Genomic DNA, 18,081 nt, shown 5'->3' with positions numbered 1-18,081 from the left:
TTATTTGAGAGAGAAAGAGAGAGCGGGAGCATGGAGGGGAGAGGCAGAGGGACAGGAAGAGAGAAATAAGCAGACTCCATGCTGAGTGCAGAGCCTGATGCAGGACTCAGTATCAGGACCCTGAGATCATGACCTGAGCCAAAACCAAGAGTCAGTTGCTTAACCAACTGAGCCTCTGAAGTGTCCCTGTAAGAATTTTCATAAGGTATTCTAAGAGATTCTCATGTGAAAGGGGAAAAAAACTTACAAAATACTGGTGAAATTATTTAAATTTCAAAAGCTTAAAACCAATTATATATTTAATCTCAACAGATAACATCTTTACTTTTCAACATATTCCTGAAAAATCAAAATGAAATAAACTTATTGCCATCCACTCCAAGTCATAACCCATATTACCAAATATAAATTAACATAAAAGCATTCTACATAAGTTTTTACACACCTCTATCACACTTTTGAACTCACTTGGATAAATATGGATCTTTCCAACAGCAGCAGCAGTTTCTACAAAGTTATTTACCTTGTCCAGGTCTTGCAGTTACAGCTGCTCCAGCAGATGGCGGCTCAAACTCCTGTCAATTACAATAATGTTATTACAGTGACCTACTACAATGCACTATTTATAATAAAATAGCAGTGATATAACAGCCTTACCTTTGCTTTCTTTGAGTCTGGATCAAACCTTTCAAGAATTAATTTAGCCGTTTTATAAGTTTCTTTTTCCATGACTTCTTCAAGCTACGAACAAAAATTTCCATAAATTGCCACACTTCAAAACATACACATGACTTATTTTTATAAGTCCTATTCCAAAAGTGTTCAAGTACAATGCTTAAAATAAACAACATATAATATATCCAGATAGCATCAAAGACTTCCTACATTCAAATAATTAAAATCCAGATTTTAAAATGGCTTCTAAACTCTAATATGTTACTTGTATTTAACAGCTTTACTGCAAGGAAATACCAAATACTGCTAATTGTTTACATATAATGAGGAGAATAATTACATGCACCAACTTCAATAATGGAATGTGCAAAAATCTATCAGCCATCATTATTGGAAGTTATTAGACATGACAAGCAAGTGACAGGCAATTCCTCAGATTTATTTCCTCATAGCACTTAATGCTATTAATTTAAAGAAGGTCGTTAGCCAAGAGCTTTACAAAATAAAATCTCTGTGCCAATTAGCTGCTGTCAGCATCGATTTTAGATTATTTATTAGCAGAAGCAATTAGCTTGCTGCAAATGCAGTGAAAACTCACTCACTGGGAGAACAGCCATGGAATTTGCTCAAATGACTTTAAAAGCTGAAGCTCCCCCTTTTTTACTTAGATTCAAACAACTTTAGAGGGAAAAAAACCATAGTAAGAATTTAAGTAAAAATTTTACTGAGTTCTATACTCACACTAGGGACTGTAATTAAAATGGTTCATTACTATAGCATTTTATTTACAATACACTCAAGTCACTCTATGGCTTAATACAGGGTTTAATTTAAAAAGCAATAACTAGTAAAGTATCATTTTAGCAGTTATGGCCCAATATCAGAAAAAGTTTAATTTTAATACAAGACAGTTGTATTATGACAAATAGATAATGTGTAGAAGAAAATGCTTTGTAAAAATTGGAATGGGACCTTTTCCTTCTCAGTGACCACTGATAGACACTTAGATTCATTAAATGTCATATTTATTCCAAAGGTCATTTATTTTAGAATACAAAACAGAGCACATTTACCAAGTTAAAAATATAGTTAAAAATATGCTACCCAATAGTAGTTAATGGATTCCTCATTAAAAACTCAATCAACATTTAAGAAGCTAAGTGCTTAGATGAATGATTTAACCTTGGTTTAGTGAAACTAAAACATTTTCCTAATTATTTCAAAATTATAAATTCTCAAAACAAGCAAATTTAATGTTCTGATGTAAAGGAAATGTTTGCAGTATCACTTTAAACTTGAGAAAAACTGGGAGTCAAGATAGAAAAAGGATACATCATATATCCCTAAATCAACATAGCCTTCATGGAATCTACATGGAATATCAATGAACTAAATTGCTGATCTCTACAAATTAATTTTTGATGTTTTAGACCAATGTGGTGGCAACAGAACTTTACATAATGATGGAAATGGTTTATACCTCCACAATACAGTAACCACTAAACCAGATGTGCTTAGTAACCACTAAGCTTGTGCAACTGAGGAATTTCAGAATTGTAATTTCATTCCATTTTAAACAATGTAAATTTAAAAGATACATGGGCTTTTGGCCACTGATGTGGACAGCACAGTTCTAGACAAAGATGATTGCTAGGCTTAAAAAGATTAGATAACACAGTGATTTTTAAAACAACACAAAACTCAAAACCAAAATGCCACTTCATCAAATGACTGCAACACCTGGTACATCATTCAGAAAATATTCATGTTTATGTTTATGTCTATGTTCATGTAAAGTATCTTCAATACAGTCATTTTTTAAAGCACTAAAAGATGTAAATCTATTCTCCTTTTCTTTAGCACTTCTAACAAAACTTTTTCACATAATAGCTTAATTAACACATGTATCCATACAACATTTTATGTTAATAACTTGTTTTAAGTAGAGACATTCTGATCAGTGTAAAAAACAAACTTTAAACTCTGAAGTCAGAAAAAATCTGGGTTCAGAGCATATCTCCATTCTTAATTACCTAGAAAGACTTTGAGCAATGTCACTGGCCTCGGTGTCTCTTTTTGTAAAGCATTACACTAATATTTTCTTCATAGCACTGTTAGGCACTTTAAATATAATAATAACAGAAAGAGTCTATAACAGTACCTAACACAATAACACATAATCGTCAATGATACTCCAATTATGCAGAATCAGTCTGAAAACAACAGTGTTTCCAAACACCCAAAATATTCATCCCAGCATTCAGGAATAAAAAATTAGATTCTCAGATTTCTCTAAAATACAAGTTGCTTTGTTTTTCATAATATTTTTATTTATTTTTTTTTTTAAGATTTTATTTATTTATTCGACAAGGACAGAGACAGCCAGCGAGAGAGGGAACACAAGCAGGGGGAGTGGGAGAGGAAGAAGCAGGCTCATAGCGGAGGAGCCTGACATGGGGCTCGATCCCATAATGCCGGGATCACGCCCTGAGCCGATGGCAGACGCTCAACCACTGTGCCACCCAGGCGCCCCTGTTTTTCATAATATTTTTAAAAATTTTAAATAGTAATGATATTCGTTACCATTCGAATGATTAAACAGAATGAATAACGAGTGAATTGTTGTTCTGTGATAAATTATACTAAAAGTTTCAGAGCTTTTTATTTAAAAAAGAAGATAAACAGTTTATTATGAACCAATATTTTGACAACATTATATATTTCAGTAACATGTAAAAATTATTTCTACTTGATACAGACATTTCATCATAGACAACACTAAAAGAAGGGAAGATTAACAAACCAATCTGAGAAAAAAATTTTAATTTTAAAAGGTAATCCTATAAATATTTAATATTTAAATTATCATGCTTGAAATATAATTTTAAAACACACAAAGCATCAATTGCTCTATCCAATATTCTTTATCTTTGCTTTATGGCAAATATTCTAGATGTAGAAAATTTTCTTTTGTTATATATTGACTGCTCAAATTATTAGAAGTGAGCCCCAAAGCATCTTTAACTCAGAGCATTAGGGTACATGTTGCATTATTTAAACTCACCTTTTTATAATGATGAAAATACCGTCTGTTTACCCTGATTTGGGTTATACTGCTGAAATCAATATTGTTTTTACTAGTTCAGATTTTACGTCATTTTCTGATTTCACAAAGGAGTATTCCACAATAAGTCACATCTTTTCTCTCTGCATTTCTTCTACTATAAATTTACAAAGACCTATAGCTAGCCTACAGTGAATATTCAAATACTGGAAAGTGGCAGCAAACATTGTTAGGTAATATAAAAATACAACATTTGAAACTTCTAGTGAGGTCAACAGCCCTACGCAGAATTACATGCTGAACTTGCTAATTTAAGGACTTCTTTTGCTTCTAAAATTTATTTCACGGAATGTCATTCACAGGATTGTACATAAAATATGCCATATGTATAAGCTTATTATTACTTATTTGCAAGAATAGCTCACTATTAACAAGAGACAGGGCCCATAAAACATAATATGGCCACAAAAGCAAGACTGACTGATTAATTAGATTGTAAGACTTCTCTACTACATGCTCCTGTCCTGTTTGCACAAATGTCCACATTAACCTATAGCTCAGCATGTCAGTGTTTCTTGCTCTTTCTTTCCATTGGCATTAGTGGATTCCTTTGAACCAGTAACATTTGTAGTTAATTGTTAGGCTATAATACTCAGAGAATTATAACACTTCCTTCCATGTTCCTAATTTCTCAACTGATTTTTCTCAGGATTCAGAAAAACATAAATTTCCTGAGAAATGCCAGAAAGGAATTACCACACAGAAATACTATTCTTGAGGGGTGGCTGGGTGCCTCAGTCGGTTGGGCTCAGTAGGTCGACTCTTGGTTTCTGCTCAGGTCATGTGATCTCAGGGTCACAAAATCCAGCCCTGCCTCTGGAGCCTGCTGGAGATTCTCTCCCCTTCCCTTCCCTCTCCCTCCCCCTCCACTCATCTCCCACCTCCCCTACCCCCCACATTGTGTGCCCACGCACTCTCTCTCTCTGAAATAAATAAAATCTAAAAAAAAAAAAAAGAAGAAGAAGAAATACTATTCTTGGAAAAGTACAGCATTTTCATGAACCCACTTAAATTTCAACTCGTGTTCTGATGGATCCTGATTTTGAACTGTTTTGATGGAATGCTCATGGATGCAAAGGGATTAATCTATTAAACAGTAATTTTTTCTAAAAAAGCTGAATGCTTTTTTGAGCAGCAAAATGTACACATCTAGACTTGGGAGTTTTTTAGATAATTTAAGATTAATTCTTAGCTTTATTTTAATAAGTAAATACTTACATTAAGTTCTTAGATTTAAAACACTGTCAAGATACTAATTTTCCTAAGTAACCTTTTAATCAATTGATAATTCATGTTTATTCTTACAAATTACACTTAAACAAATTACAAATTATATTACAAACCTATTCAGAATAAAGAGACGCATCCCTAAGGAAACCGCCTTTAATAAAATGTCAAGTAGTAAATATAATTTGTATTCATTTTGTTATTGAAAGAGGAGGGATGGGCGTTGGATAATTTTAGACTCATAGTTATTTTCCTACAGGCATTTCAAAATAAAAGTATTTTTAAAGCTAAAAAATGTAGAGTTTAAACTTAAACATCTATGAACAAGATCAGTTTTTATTACATTTAGCTTTTGTTCAGAAGAAGTGCCCCTTCTTTTTCTCTCGTTATCAGCACAATGATCAGCAAGCACCATGCTCCTTACTAACTCACCCCTAACACTTATTGTTCTAAACAAAGTGTAAAGCAACTCAAACAAAGCAGCTCTGTTAAGGGCTTGAGCAATAAAGGCCAGGGACTAGTTCCCAGTAGCAACAGTCATAACCAACAACAGTCAAGTCAATGCAAATTGTGTTCCCTATTAATAAAATGAGTTGGAGCAGCCAACTTATTTTTCTTTAATCATACTGCAAGAAATATGACATACTAAAGCAATTTTGATGCCTCTTGAACCATTTAGATACAGACAACTGTTGACCCATGAACTAAAGTTTCCAACTGTGAGACCTAGATGAAGCAGCTTTATGTTGTGATTCCTTCAAGGGCTATTAAAGAAGAAGTAAATAACTTGGCTTGTCTTTTCAGAGTTTTCCAAATCTGCTCTGTTACTCTATTAAGTTTTTGCCCAATTACTTGTTCTCTAAGATTCTGCTTTCTGGTCATGTGATAGCACTGATATTGGGTCAGCGTCTCTTCGCTTAATTTTTTTTTTATTTTCTTCTTTATTTTTCTTTTTTCTTTGTCTTCCTCCTTGTATTTTCTACTTTAATAAAAATTTCTCCACTTTGGTACAAGTGGGGCTTGACTCTGATCACCTCTATCAGCTCTTCTTTTTATCACATCAGCAAACCAAACCAATCATATCACAACTTCTATATTACTGAGAACCATCAGTATTTCCTCACTTTGAATTTCCAGCTGTTACATAATGCATGGAATGCAAGAAATATTGTAAGATATAAGGGAATATTTCTATGTTTCAAGACCATTAAAAATGCCAATGCAATGTTGATAAATAATTTACAGAACACTGAAGAAGCTCAAACAAATAAATCCTTTCAGAATTAAAGTTCCTTTATTTTGCAAGCACTTAAACCCTTAAGACCAGTGTCTTTTACAACCAATTCACAAAACAATTTTTTAAGCAAGCTCTAGGCCCACTGTGGGGATTGAACACAACCCCAAGATCAAGAGTTGCATGCTGTACCGACCAAGCCATCCAGGTGCCCACCAAGAACAATTTTTACATTAATCTTAACCTTCATAATTTTTATTAGTTTCATACATAATTGTAACATGTTCATACATGTTACACTAAAATACATTGATCATATGCATTTGATTAAATTTCATTAAGTTCCTACATAACATGCCATTGCTATCAATTATCATTTTCATACTTCAAAAATAATTATTTAAAAAAGCATATATAAATTCAAGTCAAATACCAAGTTCAATTTACTTATTAGAGAGTATGATATATCACCCTCTAAATATCTAGGGCCCTTCTTCTCTTATGCTTGGCCCCCTTTCCAAACATCTGAAGGATGCATCTAACTGGCCCCACAAGAGATACCCAGGTGATCAGAGCTGCTGATAGAAACTGAAAGAAAAAAAATTCTTTCTTTCCCCTTTTTCATATTAAATTTGACTTTTACAACCAATTTTCTTGATTCCCTCTCTCCTAGCCTTACGTAGCCTTATTGTGTCCAGAAAACCCAAGAAGTGACATCCGTAGATAATTGATCCTATTTTGACCCCAATAATCAATCTGGATACCCACCTTTTTACCCCTCTGCCTCATTTAATCCTCCAATATGATTCAGTTACCCGCTTCTCAGCTTCAAACTGCATAGATTCTTAGATGTAAAAAAAAGTCCACATAACTTTTTCCTGTCAATCATTATTAACTAGCAAAAATATTCATAATTTAGCTTCATCATTAAAATGCTATCTAAAAGCATACTCGTTACTTGAATAGTCACTACTTACAAGAGATAAACATTATTTATTCAGTTCTTAATGTATTTGTTTTATATAAATTAATTTTAAATCAGTAACTTACTATTTTTTTCTTCTGGGATTTTAAATCATCCAATGCTTCATCTAGAAAACAAGATATAAATCAAAGCTAAATCAGCTATTAAGATACTTGGATATCTTAAAAACAGTATGCCAAGTGATATATATTAAGCAACCACAAGAAAACTTTCTTATTTTAGAATTTCTCACTGATGTGTACAGATAAAAATTATTTCAATCTTTTTATATATATATATCTCATATTATTGCCTATATATTACAAAGCTAAATAGGGAAAAATGACTTTATATAGAATAAAACACCTTTCAAAAATTAAAAAGACCTAAACATATTATCAAATAAAATTTAAGTAATTATTCTTAATTTTTAATTAAATTTATAAATAAAATTATTATTTCTTCATTAAAGTTCTGGGGTAGCAAACATCTGAATACCCAAATCAAAATATATTATTTATGTAAAAATCCAAACACAAACTTATACAAAGATTTTACTATAATTTTTCAAAATATTTTAGTTTTTAATGTGTTAGCAGACTTACTACTAAAGGGGAAAAAAAAGTCTGCTAACATCTTTAAAGAGAATAATCATCTATAGTTAGATAAGACCAACCAAACATTTATCCCTTAATCCAGAAGTCAGCAAATTTTTTCTATAAAGGGCCAGACAGTAAATATTTTAGGCATTATGGGCCAAAAGGCAAAATCGAATCAGTATTTTTAAAGCAAAAAATATTTAAAAGCAAAAAAAAAATCAGTATTTTTAAACAGCTTTCCACAAATCTTTATTGATAAAATTCAAATACAATAATAATTGAGTTCAGGTTTTTCGTAACATAGGCCTATCAACGAAAAGAACAGAATTATTTTCTTTTGGGTGAGGAGACAACATTTCACTTAAATTAGGTTCAGAGTTAGTGTTCCCTGTCATCAAAACTGCAAATATTAATATGCTAATGTTGATCTATCATGAGGTTTTACACATTTGATTTTTGAAAATGTTTTTTCACACATATAGGTACTGCTAAATACTGAAATCAATCCACAAGCACATGATTTTAATTGAGTATATTCATCGTTTGGAAGGCACTTACAGAATTCTTTAATTCTTCTATTGATATTTGCCTTTTCTTATCATTACATTGCAAATTAATCACTTTCAATTGAAGATAACTGGAAGGCCCTCAATTGTACAGTTAAATGGATTTTGAAATATGGAAATTTCCTTTGCACTTCATGAAGTCTAAAAATCACTGCTGGATCACTTCTCTTTTGGATAAGATCAAGTGTGAAAAACACCGCTGGAACTATCGTTTGAGCTTAAATCACATACTTGCTGCAAATTTCGGGGGGAATGGAGATCTTGCTTCTTGTTTTAACTTTTTGCTGTCTTTTTAAAAAATCACTTTGTGTCATTACAATGATATTTGTTTTCTAAATGACTTTATAGCCGTATAGGTTTTGCACATAAGGATTGTTATGTCTTGCAATCTTAGGTTGAATTCATTAAGAACCATTATCAACTCTGCAGCAAAAGCTAATTTTCCAAAGCCAGTCAGCATTCAATCACAGTGGTTGAAGGTGATTCTTTTCATGCAGAAATATTACACTCTAGGCCCTGAGCTCAAAATATCACAATAAAACTTTACCACTGCTGAGCCATCAAACTGCTGTGGGGCTGGGCAGGTTAAGATAGACAGCTTCTATTTCTGATTAAAGTTCACGTAACTGATAATGATTAAGTTCATGAGAGTAAATGAAGCTCCCCATTGACACTACTAATTTAATAACACATGGTAGATTCAAATATGCTCGGCAAAGTACCCACTGTCACATAACACCATGAACAACCACAAAATTTAAACACCTTACAGTTTCACAAGTTTCTAATTAATCCAAATAAGCCTTTTTCTGCTTCCTATGTTTTTTTAGTATAGTTGACACACAATGCTACATTAGTTTCAGGTATACAACTTAGTGATTTAACAAGTTTAAACATTATGCTGTGTTCACAAGTATAGCTACCATCTGTCTTATTACATCACTATTACAATATCACTGACTGTATTCCTTATATGCTGTGCCTTTTATTCCCATGACCTATTCACTCCATAACTCAATGCCTATATCTCCCTCTCCCCTTTACCCGTTTTGCTCAATCTCCCACTCCCCTCTCTTCTGGCAATCATCACTTTATTCTCTGTATTTACAGGTCTGATTATGCTTTTTGTTTATTCATTTTTTTAGATTCCATTTATGAATGGAATCATACATTATTTGTCTTTCTCAGTCTGACTTATTTTACTTAGCATACTATCCTGTAACTCTACCCATGTTGTCTCAAATCATCTTTTTTCTTGCTGTGTAATATTCCATTGTACATGTATATATTTATATACACATCACATTTTTCCTTATCCATTTGTCTATTGATGGACACTTCAGTTACTTCTGTGGTTGTTGTAAACAGTGCTGCAATAAACATAGGGGTGCATATATCTTTTTGAGTTGGTGTTTTCATTTTTTTCTGGGTAAATACCCAATAGTTGAATTACTGGATCATATGATATTTCTATTTTTAATATTTTGAGAAGCCTCCAAACTAATCTCCACCGTGGCTGTAGCAATTTTCCACCAACAGTACACCAGGGTTCCTTTTCTCCTATATCCTCACCGAAACTTGTTTCTTATCTTTTTGATTTTAGCCTTTCTAACAGGTATAAGGTAATATCTCACTGTAGTTTTGATTTGCATTTCCCTGATGATTGGTGATGTTGAGCAACTTTTCATGTGTCTGTTGGCCATCTGGATATGTTCTTTGGAAATATTTTACCAACAATATTTATAATACTCCTTAGCAGATTCCACTTCAGATTGTACTGAATTGGTGTTTTTTCAACTTTGAAAATATTCTGTCCTGGAGTTGTTTTACACAGACTTTACATAGAAGTTAATTCAATAACTTCAAGCTCAGTATTGATTCCTCAAATAAACTACAATTGAGCAGTACCAGAGCCAAGGAAGATCACACTTGAAATCATTTGCCACATTTTTAAATTGACTATCTGGCTTCCAATATTCTCAGTTCTTCAAGCAATTGTTCTTGCCAAAAGGCTACTTACTAATTAAGCAAGTATACCTTCTCTGAACACATTTTTTCAGCAAACACAATTTAATTAAGTCACTATTGATAAATAAATGGCTTTCTCTGCTTCACTAATATGTCACTTAGAAACTTATTTGGTTGAAGCTCCATTTTCACTTTTTATTTTTACGAAGAAATACAGCTGTGATGAGATATTCCATTTAAATGTTCTAATTTTTCTGGCCATTGCTTTTCTGTGAATTGGGACTATCATGAGTACTTAGTACGGTAATGTCAATGTATATTTGTATCCTTTAGCACAGCTATAATGTCACTGAATAATAAACACAATGCTTTGCATTTTGATAACAAAATAATCCACAGTCCACTGTGCCCTAAAAATGCAACATTCAAAGTCCAATCTTTTCTTCTTTTGTTGTTTTTACGTGTTGAGTATGCATTGGTAATTAAAAAAATAAAATTGTCACAATACATATGGCACATGACATGTCAAGTTATAATTTTGTCAGTGTGATTTGTTGTACATCCTGCAACAGTCTGAAGTGTTGAGAGCACGACATACAGTCTGTCACAACTACTTAACTCTGCCACTGTAAGATGAAAGCAGCTACAGACAATATTTAAATGAATGGGCAGCATTTTGCACCAATAAAAACAGGAATTTGAATTTCATATAAATGTAATATCACAAAATATTCTTTTGAATTTTTTCAATGATTTAAGAATGTAAAAATCAGTCTTTTCTCTTAAGGTTTTATTTACTTATTTGATAGAGAAAGAGAGCACAAGCAGGAGGAGTAGAGGGAGAAGCAGACTCCCTAAGGAGGAGGGAGGCTGATGCGGGGCTCAACCCCAGAACCCTGAGCCAAAGGCAGACGCTTAACCAACCGAGCCACCCAGGCTCCCCTGAAAATCATTCTTAAATCATGACCTGTACAAGGTGGTGGGCAGGACTTGCCCACAGGTTATAGTTTGCCAACCCTTAATCTATACTAGGTCCAAGGTATAAAACAAAGGAAATAAAACTAATAGAGAACAAAAAGCAAAGGACACAATCAATAGCTTAAGACTTTAATACATATATAGTACACCTGACTTTATGCTGTGTGTGTGTGTGTGTGTGTGTGTGTATGTGTGTGTGTATATATATATATATATATATATATATATATATATATGTAGGACTGTAAGATAACCTTTTCTGAAGTCTATTTTAAGTGTACATGTAATACCTATTCAAATGAATTAGTAAATTTTTTGAAATAAAAGGATCCCTGAAATAAATTTTTAAAGCAACCCCTTTATATAATAACCATGTCCTGGTATGCCTATTTGTAAGTTAAAAGATTCATAATTTAATTTCCTTAGAAAAGTGTTTCCAAGCACTCTTTTAAAATAAGTTTTCTTAAATTTTCTACTATTTTGTTAGTTCCATGAAGTCAGAGAGCATATTTATTTTAAACTTCTTCCTGTCCTCCTGGCATCTACCATATTACCAAGTATCACTGGAAACAACACCATAAGCTTAATTTCCTTAATATGATAGTAAGTATCAATATTTTTTAAAACCATAGCAAACATCATTCATAATGGTAAAAATTAAAAGCTTTTCCACTGAGAATCAGAAACTAGACAAGGAATCTGCTATTCCCACTTCAACTCACTATTATACTGAGCCCTAACCCATTAAATAAGACAAGAAAAATTAAAAAGACAAGAAAAATAAAAAAAGAATAAGGAATGGAAAAGAAAAATCAGTACCATCAGCCCACATGTATACTAACACTTGGCAATTTTTACATACTTTGGCATATACTTTCACTTAATACTCCTAATAATCATTCTTAAACCAATATTTCATGTTTACAATGATGATAATACATGTTTCCACTTTACAAATTAGGAAACCGAGGTTCAGAGAATTAAGACTTATCTGTAGGACAAAAAGATAGCCAATGTGGCTGGAGCAAAAGTGAAAAAAGAAGAGTAGAAAGAGATGAAGTTAGAGAATGGGCATAAGCCAGAAAGTAGAGGTGAAGAGTTCAGATTTACTCTGGCTGCCAGCCATGGGAAGCCATTAGAGAATTTGAAGCAGAAAAGACACAACTAATTTATACCTTAAAAATAGACCAGTTAGGAAGCCACTCCTAGTACAAGTAGGAGATGAAGATCACCTGAATTAGAACAGTAGTAGTAATAAAGCAGGTTAAAAGTGGTCAGGTCCAAAATAATTGTGGAGGTAAAGATGATAGGACTTCGAAAGGGAGAGAGAAATGCATGGTAGATTAAAGGGAATATGAAGTCAGGATAGGGTTTTCCCCCTAGCTGATTATATGGAAGCAAAATTATACACCAATAGAGACAATCCAATTGAAATAGCTAATACAAAAGAGGATAACTGCAGGAAGAGAAAACTGCAAGAACAAAGTTCTTGAGATGGCCAGACTATCCAGAATCCAAAGCATAAATGGAGGGCTTAGCCATAGACAGAATCAAGGTTAGTCTTTCAGACTACCATTGAAGGATGAGTAACAGATGAAGCTAACTTGATATATTTGCTGGTGGAGGTAGCTCTCATCTGTTTATATCTATTTTCTCCATAAAATGAGACTATCACATGAGAGTGGCCAGGTAGATTTTTGTGGGGTTTTGCTTGTTTGCGAATTTTGCATTTTTATTTGGTTGGTTGATTGGTTGGTTTTATTTTGGTTTGGTTTTTGTTTATTTGCAAGAAGGCAGGTATTAGTTATTTGAAGAGAAATACAATCTCAAAAATACTCTCAAAGAGAAAAAAGTGAATTTTCTTGGGAACTATGAAATAGGACTGTATAGCAGTACTGGGTATACATTTAATATTTACAATCATAGACTTAAAATAAGTCTGGTCAGGGGCAACTGGGTGGCTCAGTCAGTTAAGCATCTGCCTTTGGCTCAGGTCATGATCCCAGGGTCATGGAATCAAGCCCCACGTCAGGCTCCCTGCTCAGCAGGGAGTCTGCTTTCCCTCTCCCTCTGATCCTCCACCTTCCCAACCCACTCATGGTCTCTCTCTCAAATACATAAGTAAATAATCTTTTAAAAAAATAAAATAAGTCTGGTCAGTATGCTGTATGATTTTCCTCAAATAAATTTAGCTTTTCCGATGCAGGGATAGATCAAGCTTATAAAAGTTTTTAACCAGGATGGAGTTTTGCCTGTCACAGATTAAGCATATAATAGTATTTAAAGGAAGTACAGTTTTTGCCAGACAAGTAGGATGGAAAAGGGGAGCAAAAGAATCAAGGGCATCTGTAAGGAATAGTCACTGGGCTAGCCCAGTGAGCCTAAAGCAGGTTGAAGAAAAGTCATAAGTCAGGGGGGCAGTTTGAAAGTCATATATCTGTATGAACCTTATTTGGATCTTGAATCAAACAAACAAAATACATTTAATACTTTATGACGTTAAAATATATACAATGGAATATTACTCAGCAATCAGAAAGAACAAGTTCTCAACATTTGCTACAACATGGACGGCACTGGAGGAGATAATGCTTAGTGAAATAAGTCAAGCAGAGAAAGACAACTATCATATGATTTCTCTCATCTATGGAACATAAGAACTAGAATGATCAGTAGGGGAAGAAAGGGATAAAGAAAGGGGGGGTAATCAGAAGGGGGAATGAAACATGAGAGACTATGGACTATGAGAAACAAACTGAGGACTTCAGAGGGGAGGGGGGTGGGGGAATGCGCTAGATGGGTGATGGGTAGTAAGGAGGGCACGTATTGCATGGTGCACTGGGTGTTATACACAACTAATGAATCATCGAGCCTTACATCGGAAACCGGGGATGTACTGTATGGTGACTAACATAATATAATAAAAAATCATTAAAAAAAAAAAAAGAACAACTAATGAATCATCGAGCCTTACATCGGAAACCGGGGATGTACTGTATGGTGACTAACATAATATAATAAAAAATCATTATTAAAAAAAAAAAAAAGAATTCTTTTTCAGATATGATAATGTATTGCATTACACTAATGATAATGCATTATATATGTATTTTTTTAAAGCCTGTCATGGATAGATGTAACTGGGATATACTTCAGAACAATACAGTAGGTAGATAAGTAGGTGGAATTAAAAATTAAACAAGACTGGGGCGCCCAAGTGGCTCAGTCGGTTAAGCGGCTGCCTTCGGCTCAGGTTGTAATCCCAGGGTGCCGGGACTGAGCCCCGCATCAGGCTCCCTGCTCAGTGGGGAGCCTGCTTCTCCCTCTCCTCCCCTGCTCCTGCTCTCTCACTCATTCTCTCTCTCTATCTCAAATAAACAAATAAAATCTTTAAAAAAATAAAATAAACAAGATTGACCATGAGTTGATGATGACTGTTTACGTTGTGTGATAGATATATGAGGATTTATTATACTATTCACCCTAGTTTTGTATATATAATTTTGTATATGAAATTTCCCACAATAAAAAGTTAAAACAAGAAAAGAAAAAAGAAGTCACATATAAAGTTCATTTAAATGAAATTTATATCTTCGTTTAATTATAACTCCGACTTCTAAGACCTGAAAATCTTTAAAATCTGTACAAACACATAATACAGAAGGAAATATTATCATAATTTGCATATTTCCATAAAAACAAAAGCTAGGAGCTGTGAGGTTAAAGAAAATGGTACAATTAATAGAACAAAGCAAAAGATATCTAACTATATTCTACCCTATAATAAGTTTTGTATAAAGATTAACAAATAATTTCTCTCAATTTCAGACACAAATTAATGAAATGAATTATTTTGTGTAAAACAATTCTAAATGAACAAGACAAAAATAACACAAATGAAAAGGAGAATCCTCTTGATTATTCAAAATGCTTGATAGTAAACAACCCTTCAACACTTAGAAGACTGTCATTTGAATACACCATTTCATAACCTGCCATTCAGTTACAAACCAATGCACTATAAGAAGGTGTTTTTTAAAATGTATTTATAAAAACTTAGAAATTAAACTTACTATTTCTTTCTGTTCTCTTGGAAAAGAAGAAAATAAGCACTGTTCTTATGCTCCAGATGCTACAGAGGAAGCAAAATTCAGAAAGAAAAACCATCATTAGGATAAACGAATTAGAAGCCATATAAAATGAAAACAAATATACATTTCCAGTTAGAGTTCAGTACAGTGCTTCCCTATATATTTTGAAAATCAGCAAGTACTCCTTTCTTTCAGGGACATCAGAGGTCTTCATCTGCTTTCAAAGGAGTTCTCAATCTAAAATCCACAGACCTTCTGAGGGTCCCCTAGAATTATGAAATTGCCTCTGTGTGCATAAGTGTATTTCTCTGGAGAGACCACTGTGTTCATCATTCTGTAAGGAGTCTATGAAACCCCCCCAAAAAACAAATTATAGAATCCCCTCTTACTAAGTAAGTAACTTGCTACTACTTTCCTATTATTTAACATTGGAAGGATCTTCTCTACTAAATAAAATAAGCTATCTAGAAGAAAAAAAACTTACCTTCAAATAAGTACTTGATAAGTAAAATTAACTAAACACCATCTTTCAAAGATTTTATGAGGAGAATTCTTTGGGCCTTACATTAGTAAAACATCAAATGATATTAAAAATAAATCAAAGAATGATCTTAATCACAAATTTGTCAAGGTCATCTCTTAAATTCAATGTAAATATAGCAAAATATCTCTTTTTCCAAATAACATGGCAGAATGTATACAAACATTATTTATAATTTTATAAAAGCAATACATTGTAGGGGTGCCTAGGTGGCACAGTTGGTTAAGCATCCAACTCTTGATTTCAGCTCAGGTCATGATCTCAGGGTCATGAGATGACCAAGCCCTGGGTCAGCTCTGTGCTGGGTGTGGAACCTGCTAAAGATTCTCTCCCTCCAGGACAAACAAAAACTAAATGAATTTGTAAACACTATACCAGGCCTGCAAGAAATATTAAAGGGGATCCTTTGGGCGGACAGAGAGCCCAAAAGTAACAAAGACTAGAAAGGAACACAGACAATCCACAGGAGCAGCGACTTTACAGTAATACAATGGCACTAAATTCATATCTTTCAGTAATTACCCTGAATGTAAATGGACTAAATGCTCCAATCAAAAGACACAGGGTATCAGAATGAATAAAATAACAAGATCCATCAAAATATTGCTTACAAGAGACTCATTGCAGACCCAGACATCTCCAGATTTAAAGTGAGGCAGAGCCATTTATCATGTTACTGGACATCAAAAGAAAGCTGGAGTAGCCATCCTTACATCACACAAACTATATTTTAAAACAAAGACTGTAATAAGAGATGATTATATTTATTATATAAAAAAGGGTCTATCCAACAAGAAGATCTAACAATTATAAACATTTATGCTCCTAACCTGGGAGCAGCCAAATATATAAATATATATTAATAACAAAATAAATAACAAAATTAAAGAAACTCATTGATTATAATACAATAATAGCAGGGGACTTCAACTCCCCACTCACAGCAATGGACAGATCATCTAAGCAGAAAATCAACAAGGAAACAAGGGCTTTGACTGACACACTGGACCAGATGGACTTCACAATACATTCAGATCATTTCATCCTAAAGCAGCAGAATACACATTCTTCTCAAGTGTACAGGGAACATTCTCGAAAACAGATCACATGCTGGGTCACAAATCAGGTCTCAACCAGTCCAAAAATCTGAGATCATATCACACATATTTTCAGACCACAATGCTATAAAACTTGAACCACAGGAAAAAATTTGGAAGGACCACAAATACATGGAGGTTAAATAATATCCTACTGAAGAATGAATGGGTCAACAAGGAAATTAAAGAAGAATTTTAAAAATTCATGGAAACAAATGAAAATGAAAACACAACAGTTCAAAACCTTTGGGATGCAGCAAAGGTGGTCCTAAGAGGGAAGTATATAGCAATACAGTCTTTCCTCAAGAAACAAGAAAAGTCTCAAATACACAACCTAACCTTATACCTAAAGGAACTGGAGAAAGAACATCAAATAAAGCCTAAATCCAGCAGGAGAAGAGAAATAATAAAGATTAGAGCAGAAATCAATGATACAGAACAGAAAAAAAAAAAAAAACAGTAGAACAGATCAATGAAACTAAGAGCTGGTTCTTTGGAAGAATTAATAAGATCAATAAACCCCTAGCCAGACTTACCAAAAAGAAAAGAGAAAGGACCCAAACAAATAAAATCATGAATGAAAGAGGAGAGATCACAACCAACATGGAAGAAATACAAACAATTATAAGAGAATATTATGAGCAATTATATGCCAATAAATTAGGCAATCTGGAAGAAAAGTATAAATTCCTAGAAACATATAAACTACCAAAACTGAGACAAGAAAAAATAGAAAACCTGAACAGACCCATAACCAGCAAAGAAACTGAATTAGTAAAAAAAATTTCCCAACAAACAAGAGTCCAGGACCAGATGGCTTCCCAGGGGAATTCTACCAAACATTTAAAGAAGAACTAATACCTATTCTTCTGAAACTGTTCCAAAAAATAGAAATGGAAGGACAACTTCCAAACTCATTCTATGAGGCCAGCATTACCTCAATCCCAAAACCAGACAAAGACCCCACTGAAAAGGAGAATTACAGACCAATACCCCTAATGAACATGGATGCAAAAT

At 33.4% G+C, this 18,081-nt stretch overlaps 1 protein-coding gene across 4 annotated transcripts in view; it reads right to left on the bottom strand.

The window, feature by feature from the left end:
* LNPK (lunapark, ER junction formation factor) overlaps positions 1–18,081 on the bottom strand; it is an 80,900-nt gene that overhangs the window by 36,853 nt on the left and 25,966 nt on the right. For all 4 annotated transcript variants that reach the window (XR_005838340.1, XM_040643576.1, XM_040643589.1 and 1 more), the window contains exons 5-8: positions 15,409–15,467; positions 7,311–7,351; positions 658–741; positions 524–575 (exon numbers count right to left, since the gene is read on the bottom strand). Coding sequence is in view for 3 of the 4 variants with exons in the window: in XM_040643576.1 (XP_040499510.1) it covers positions 524–575; positions 658–741; positions 7,311–7,351; positions 15,409–15,467 (236 nt within the window). In the remaining variant the exon portion in view is untranslated. The remainder of the gene's footprint in view (positions 1–523; positions 576–657; positions 742–7,310; positions 7,352–15,408; positions 15,468–18,081) is intronic.

The sequence above is a fragment of the Ursus maritimus genome, unplaced genomic scaffold, assembly GCF_017311325.1.
Source record: "Ursus maritimus isolate PB19 unplaced genomic scaffold, ASM1731132v1 scaffold_1, whole genome shotgun sequence".
NCBI lineage: Eukaryota > Metazoa > Chordata > Mammalia > Carnivora > Ursidae > Ursus > Ursus maritimus.
The sequence above is the reverse complement of the archived record's forward strand: the minus strand, read 5'-3'. Positions and strand labels throughout refer to the sequence as shown.